This window comes from Perissodus microlepis, chromosome 4 (assembly GCF_051167445.1).
Source record: "Perissodus microlepis isolate ML-2025 ecotype Zambia chromosome 4, ASM5116744v1, whole genome shotgun sequence".
Taxonomy (NCBI): domain Eukaryota; kingdom Metazoa; phylum Chordata; class Actinopteri; order Cichliformes; family Cichlidae; genus Perissodus; species Perissodus microlepis.
The window spans coordinates 1,638,588-1,646,630 of NC_140464.1; the positions used below are offsets into that span (position 1 = coordinate 1,638,588).

Here is an 8,043-nt window from a genome sequence, read left to right on the forward strand (position 1 = left end):
GTGGAAGAGGGAATGAGGCCAGCTACAAATTGGGACCTGACTGGGCCGGCAGCCTCTCCTACTACTTCCTGTTTCCAGTGAGCTGCGCGTTTGGGGCCCTTCGTGGCGTGTGACAGAGCTGGGCTGCAATAAAAACAGTTTAGAGAGTCGTATCTGGACATGGTAGCTGTAGGGGTGGGAAGCCGTTTCTTTTACAACCTTTTTCTCCTGTTTCGGGTAGGGAGACAGGTTAGAGGTTTGTATTTTCTTTTGGGGTTGATTCACTATAGGTAAGTTAGTTCTGATTCATTTCCAGTGTGTTTTGTTTGTTGTTTTGGCCATGCCCACCCTGACGCTCGCTACCTGTCAAGTTAATAAAACGACTAGTCATTGTAAAGCTGTGGCTGTGTGATTTACTTCTTTTTATTATTTTTCTTGTGTTGCACTCCAGCCCCCCAGGCCGGTGTGTAACACGTCACAATCACTTTGTTTCATCACTTTGCAGATGAGATTGACCTTTAACCTGCACATTTTCACCTCTTCACCTGCATTCAAACAGCTCTGCCTGAGGAAGTGCAGCTGGTGTTAGCCGTACCAGACTCCATTCACAAAAACAAGAGTTTTACCTCATAAACTGAGTTGTCTGCTTCTGCTGTGATTGGTTAGCTTTAAAACCTTTCTTGCTTCAAATGACAGCCCACCAACTGCAACAGTTATATGTAGAACATTTTCACCTGTTTACCCGTCATAAGAGATGTCCTCCCGATCCCTTAGCAGCACTCAGCAGCAGTGCATCACTCCTGTGATCTGAAAGCTTTAATTCCTGTTTTTGTCAGTGGAGTCTGGTGCTTTGTTTCAACAAGCTGTCAGAGTGTGCTTCACATTTAGAACATCCACAAAAGCTCAGACGTTGGTATTTAAACACGTCAGTGTGGCTCTGAACTTTCCAGGCTCTCTTTCCTGGCACCTCACTACATCCATCTTTTATATACAGGCTGTGTTTTTTCACTGAGGCCTAAAAGGAAGAAACAATAAACACTCTCATTTCAGTTTAACAAGTCTTTAATCGTAAAAACAAGTTTTAAAAAACATCCTTAATAATGAGCCATTTGCCGCCACCGCAGTCTCGGTGCGCGGTCGCGGTCCAAGCGGGGACCCAGGGGCACGCCGCCTCAGGTGAGAGCTCTCTAACACCTGCGGGCCCATCGGAGCTCAGATGCTCCTGCCATCTGCACGTGTCGTTCTGTCGCCAAGGACGCCATGGTCGGTTTCCGGGATGAGCCGTCCGAGATTCCCTGAAGTGGAAAAGAAAAATATAAAATAATTAATTAAAATAAATAAACACGAGGAGTTCAAGCATCTATTTACCAACAGCAGCACCATGTGTTAAAAATTAAAAAAAAAAAATCCAAAATTAAACTTTTCCATGTTTTTCTTCATCTACAGTTTCATTAGGTGATCTGTCAGGTACATCTATGAGTTTATCCTGTAGGATTAAATCATAATAAAGCTTAAAAATGATGTAAGAACTGCATCGTTTCTAACTGACTTGCAGTACCTGCACAGGCCACCAGGAGGACACGTAAGAAGAAAAGAGATGAGGAAGAAGGAGGAGGAGGAGGACAAGGGAGAACATGAAGACGACGAACGGGGATGTGGAAAAGAAGGAGGATGGATGGAGAAGGCTTGGGGTGGGGCAAAGAAGGAGAGGAAGAGAGAGGAGCAGCAGGAGGAGATAAGAAGGAGGAGGATTGTAGAAGTGTACAAACTTCTACTGGAAATCTGCCCATTCAAACTATGGACCTGGTGATGACGTGCAGGAGGCGAAGGGCAGGAGTTAATAAACAGTTTTGTTCTGAGGGAATTCGTATTCTACATATATTACATATATTTTAGCTAAAACAACAGCTATGCTGTCTTTTCACACATGACGTCACTACTCCTCAACCTTAACTGTAACAAGAACAGCTGGCTTTAAATTCAGCTGTTAATTAACAGTTAATTATTAATAATAACTGTGGAGCAAGCGCAGTTTAGGAAAAGGCCTGATGTGGTTCAGTATCCTGTGTTCCAAACATTCGTTTAAAAATCGACGATTTCAGATTCAGACCGATCCTCGAGCAAAGAAACCGAGAATATGGATTCAAACTGGACCTCCTACACAGGAAACACGCTGTCTAAAATTCGGCGCAGGACTCGATATAAAAAGAAACTTTGGACTTTTTTCTGAGGGCTGTAAAGTCAAAGCGTGGCAGCAAAAGTGCTGCGGTAGAGGCTTAAATTCAAGTTCTGCACGCGGCGCGTCTGGCGTCACATTTGCCCAGTTCCAGCGTTCCAAACAACCACAGACCAGACAGCATTCAGAAATCTGCCCGTTTTGAAGTGTTTATGGCCTCTGTCAGTGCAAACGGACTCGTGTGAGTCAGACGCCTTTGCTCTGACTGAAACAGCATTCCTGCTTTACTTCGGCGCACAGTTACTGACACACAAACACGGTTTTCCTGGGTTTACCTCAATATTCACTCCTTGTCTTTCTTCTCGCTGTTCTGGAGCTTCTCCACGATCTTGCGCTCATGTCCTGCGGGGTTGTGTCTGTTGGTGTTGTCGCTGGCCTCCTTCTTTGTCCTGCCCTTCCGAGCCGAACCTTCTGCAACAGAAAAACTAAAGCAGTGAGTTTCCCGGGCCCGGAACACGAACCGGACCGAACCAGGACAGGTTAGCTCACCTGCGTATTTATCCGTCAGGTTATAGTACTCGTACTCGTCGTAGTACTCGTCCTCAAACTTGGTGGGCTTCATGTTTTTCACGTCGACGTGACTCATGTTTGTTTTTCCACAAGTTTGTCTGAGATCTTTGCGTCTGCGCAGTAAGCCTCAGTGTTCGCAGGTTTGTCTGTTTTTCGTCTTTCTGTGTTTATATATGAGAAGCATGCACCTCCTCCTCCTTCTCCTCCTCCCGACTCCTCCTGCAGGGCTCCTCTTTCATCTGCACTAATGTTGCATCAGCCACAGAGCTGCAGCCTCTGGATAACAAGAACACACTCTTTGTGTCAAATACACAACTTTTTGTTTCATATTTCTACATTTTATTTTTGTAAAGTCACATTCAGTATTTCTTCTCATAGTTTTAAACCTTTGTTTACATAGTTATTAGCTCTCGTTGGTTTTTACAGCTAATTCTCACTTATTTGACTGGATACTCTTGTTTTGGTACTCTTTATATACCCACCAAGGTATCCTAACTTTCCTTCACCTGTCCTGTTTCTGACCATGAAGCTTGTGTTATCTTCATCACATGCTGACACTCAGGTGTGCAGTGAATACCTGACACCTGTGTACGTGGTCTCTGGTCCTGCGACTCACTGTGAGACCCGACCTTGGTTCCCCCGGATGATCCCAGGTCTGTTTTCTTTGGTTATCAGCAGCTGCTGTGGTCACATGAATGGTCACATGTGGTCACATGACCCTGACCTGGTTCATGGTGTTTATCTAAAGCTGCTCCACCTGCGCTGCAGGCTGTGACAGCAGATCACAGTCATCCTGCAGAAATGTTTCCATTAATGTGACCCAGACTCTTCTCCAGAAGCTTCACTGTGACTCTTGGAGCCTGGCTCCTCGGTCTGTTTCCTCTCATCACTCAGAGGTCCTTTCAGACACGATCGTAACCGTTTTCACTTTTGTTTTTCATATCAGTTTAAAAACTTACTTTATTGGAAAAACGTGCAGCTAAAACTGAAGATCCAAAGCAGCATGAAAGGACCGCTGCAGTTACTTATATTAGTTAGTTAGTTATATTAGCTTTGTTTCAGTGTCCTTGTGTTCACATTTAATCTGAGTTATCTAATCTGTGTGGAACAAACTTTGGACTGAGCGTCTCAGAGGAACAAACAGAAGAACGAGCGCTTTGTTCTCTGCTCGTGGTTGAGATTCAGCACATTTTTACATTTGAGCTGTAAAACACTTCAGCTCAGCACAGGTGTCGCTTTCTGTCACACACACACACACACACACAGACACACACACACAAACACACACACACACTTTTAACCTTTGAATTGACCTTTCTGCTTTTTAGATCTAAGCTCATCACACGTGTGTTTGTTCGTCATTTGTAAGTTTTATGTTATAAATGTATTTTAATCTTTTCTGACTCACGAATCTTTCCGATGATGATTTTGTGTTTTTAGCAGCAAACTGTGGACGATCACGTCTTCGTGCTGCAGACTCAGTGAAACAGGATTCTTTGACGTTTGCTCGTCAGTGTGATGTCAGACGTCGAGCTGAAATCTCGTTATTCTGCTGAATCGGGGAAACTTTGTCTCCTCGCGTTTGACTGTTTATCTCACAGTTTGAAATATTTCATGAATAACTGACTTTTTTTATGAAATCAACCTTTTATCATGTTTATGTCGCAGCTCTAAGTCACGGCTGCATGTTTGCGCATTTTAAACCGAGTGTGTAATCTGCAGGATGTGAGCTCAGGATGTTTTCTTTGCTGCAGACGTGTGCGCAGTCACATGTGCGAGGCGTGTCGCGCTGCCAGAGAACACACAGCTCACAGATATCAGCTGGCAGGTAAACATTAACCGCAGCTGGAAACTCGCTCAGGTGTTTTCATCTTCATGAATCCTTTTACTGCACGTTACACGCACTAACACAGCTGTAAACGTTTCCTTTTAAATCTCCTGAAATTGTTTCATTTATCGATCAAAGTCCCTAAAAATCAGCAAGAAAAGCAGGAAATCTTCACCTGAGAGGCCACTGATCGTTGGACATGCTGAGGGTTTGGGGTGTACGTGCGTCCTCTCGTGCACTGGAGTCATTTTGGTTTTTATTTTTTACAGCTTCTTTGAACCAGTGTTTCCAGTTTTTATCCGTCTCAAACCAGCACAGCCACCTCTGATTTACTAAAGTCGGGGCCCAAAGTTTGTGCTGACGGGTTAAATATGAAAAAACACGGATGAAAAATGTACGGTGCAAAAGACGAACAGTGATGATTTCTAAATGCTTTATAATAGAATTCCATGTATGTAAAACAAAGCATCATTTTAACGTGAAATGATTGAACAGTTTTAATTCAGATTTTTCAAACACCTTGAACGTTTTAGTTCTTCTGATTTTTGGACGTTTGGAATTGAAACAGCGACGTCTAAACGACTCAGCTGATGTGAACATAAGCAGGTCCTGATGACATCAGTCACGCCTCATTAATCTGCTGCTGAACAGTGTTGGTCAAATGACTTGAAAATAGTAATCAGTTACTTGTTACTGATTACTTCTCCAAGAAAGTAATCCCATTACTTTACGTAGGGTGTCTTGCATTGAAACCTGCTGCAATGACCCGGTTACTGCGTTCACCAGATATCAACACGATTTCGATCCGCTCCTCACGTGTTAACCTCTTCGACATGTCAATGGCTGTGAACAAAGAGAAACTTGTAAATAACTGATGAAAGAATAAAGTTACGTTGAAACCGAGCACACCATTGTTTTTCTTGTGACATTACCAATAAGTTTGATGTGTCACATGGCCCTCTTCCTATTGAAAAAACAAAAGTTGTGTCCAAGATGGCCGACTTCTAAATGGCCACCATGGTCACCACCCATCTTGAGGAGTTTCCCCCTCACTTATACTAATGTGCCACAAACAGGACTTTAATATCACCAACCATTCCCATGTTATTACGCTGTATCCATATAAATGTCCCACTCTGTAAAATGTGTTTGATGTATGAAGCTAAAATTTCACCGTGCACATTATAGCCGCTCAAACTTTGGACCGTAACATTTTTGTTCAAACTGAAGATGGTCATGAAGAAATGGAGCGATATTTTCACCTCGGTGCTTCCTGTCTCTTCCTCTTTTGTCACTTCCCACATGTGTAGTTATTGCTGCTCACTTCCTGTTTTATTTTGGTAGTCTCTCCTGGCCTTGATTCTTATCACCTGTGTCTCCCTGTGTGCAGGATTCAGGCGTTTCATTATCCTGACTGGAAACTTGTTTTACAGACAGTCGAGAAATGATCCACAAAGAGCAGAAAGAACTCCACATCCAAAATACACCAAATATACAAAATCATGACACGTAATCCTGCAGTAAAAAAATCACTACTGTGTGTAAAACCCACTAAAACGGTGCGGCGATGGCTCCGATGGCACATAAAAGGATTTAAAGAGGTTTTTGGTGCTGTCACTCATGCGGTAGAATCCACAGCAGCTCGGGCCTGTTGCTCTGCCTGCTGCTCGTAAACAGTATTTAGTTTGTTTCCAACATTTCCACCAATGAAGGAAAATATTCAAACTGATTCAACAAAAGTTAAAAACGTCATTTCTCTTCTATCAGAAAAAGCCCAGGCCTCGTGGCTCCTGCTGACCTCTGCTTCCACATCAGCGACGGCCCAAAGTGTTTCTGTTGTTCCCTCCAGTATCTGAGCGCGTGATGTTGGACTGCAGTCCAGGGTGAGATTCTCTGAAGTCAGAGGACTAATGATGGCCGAGTCCTCTGTGAGTTTAAGGATGTGCCTGTTCGCATGCTTGGACAGTTTGGACTTGTTATTTTACAGCTTAAATAAAGGTTTGCTTGTGGTTCCCATCAGCGCACACAGCACAGCTCTGCCTGAGCCTGACTCTGGACTTGATATTTGCTGTTCATGGGCGTCACTTTGGTTATCTGTCAGGTGTGTGCTGACCTTCTGACTGCTTCAGGGATCAATAAATAAAACCAATAACATCTGGATTGCAGGTAGAGAGTCGCTGTGTTTATCTGCGGCGCTTTTCCTTTGAGTGTCTCCTGCACGTTGCTGCTCTGACCTCAGAGTGACGTGTCACCTCGCCACAGATGGTAATGATTAACTGTCAGGATGTTTACCTGCAGAGTCGTGTCAGTGTCGGACGACACCAGCAGCACACGCCCAACAACAGGCTCCTCCTCCTCTCACCTGAGAGATAACCACCCATTTCTTCTAACAGAAAAACAACAGTCAGCAGGATTTTATTTTGAAAGGGCCGCTATCAGACAGCAGGTTTAGAGAAGACCTGACACGAGGAAATCAGGTTTCCTGTTTCAGAAGTAGTGATGGGATTGTGGCTCTTTTTAGAGAACCGGCTCTTCAGGTTGTTTTGTTGCTTTAATTAATTTATTAACAATAATATAAAATTAATCACAAAAGGAATTACTAATGTAAAAAAAAAAACATGGTTTTATTTATATATGTTTATATATAAATATAAACGGTGGCCCCTAGAGACAAAACACGTACAAACTCCAAAACACATTTCTAGCGTTAACTGAACTTAAAAACAGAGCTACCTAGATCACTTAAATTACACAATTGAAAGCATATGTGTATTGTTTGTGTATTTATACACAAGCACTCATATGTATTCAAATAATTTGAAAAAAAATGTTCATTTACCTGTTACTACCACACACCAAATCCAGTCGTTGGTACTTGCTGGCTTGTGTAGCCTCTAGGTAACAAAAGCTCAACACTGCCCCCTAGCATCCTGGAGCACTTCTGTTGTCTTTTGTACGTGTTTTGTCTGTAGGGGCCACCGTAAATATACTTTATTTATTCACTCCACATAAAATCTAATAAATAAATCATATAATACAAAAACCAGCTATTTACATTTCAACTTTTAACTATTTAAATTTTCAGCTTTTTCCTTTTAAACAAATTTAAAGTGAAACAACACAAAACACTGCAAACCACAACACAATTAAATATAAATTAAAATATGAAAACAAAAAGAAGATGCATATTCTCTGTCATATGGACCTGCATGAACAAACTTTCTGAATCCTTTATCATCCGCAACTGAAAATAGTTGTGTATGATTACTATACCTTTGTAATGTGACGTTGTTGTCCCTGGCTCTTTCTCTCTCTCTCCCTCCCGCTCTGTTCCTGTGCTACTGAGTGTAACTACCGCCCCTCCCCCCTCTGCCCAGCGCAAAGCACAAGGCTCGCGTGCGGAGTGAAGCGGGAAAAAGTGTGAGAGAGAGAGAGAGAGAGAGGGTGAGAGAAAGAAAAGAAAAAACACGGCTCCCAATGAGGAGCCGGC

General features: G+C 42.9%; 1 protein-coding gene across 1 annotated transcript; it reads right to left on the reverse strand.

The window, feature by feature from the left end:
* Positions 1 to 1,023: 1,023 nt before the first annotated feature.
* Positions 1,024 to 2,939, reverse strand: nupr1b (nuclear protein 1b). The gene is made up of 3 exons (XM_084924984.1): positions 2,705 to 2,939; positions 2,491 to 2,626; positions 1,024 to 1,274 (listed from the first exon to the last, which is right to left on the reverse strand). Exons 1-2 carry the CDS (start codon positions 2,799 to 2,801, stop codon positions 2,499 to 2,501), a joined length of 225 nt encoding a protein of 74 aa, XP_084781110.1. The 5' UTR covers positions 2,802 to 2,939; the 3' UTR covers positions 1,024 to 1,274; positions 2,491 to 2,498.
* Between the last annotated feature and the right edge of the window lie 5,104 nt (positions 2,940 to 8,043).

Coding starts and splice junctions, on each gene's coding strand:
- nupr1b (XM_084924984.1), bottom strand. CDS start 2,801: ATGAGTCACGTCGACGTGAAAAACATGAAGCCCACCAAGTTTGAGGAC. Junction 2,627..2,704: donor CCTGACGGATAAATACGCAG/GTGAGCTAACCT, acceptor TTTCTGTTGCAG/AAGGTTCGGCTCGGAAGGGC.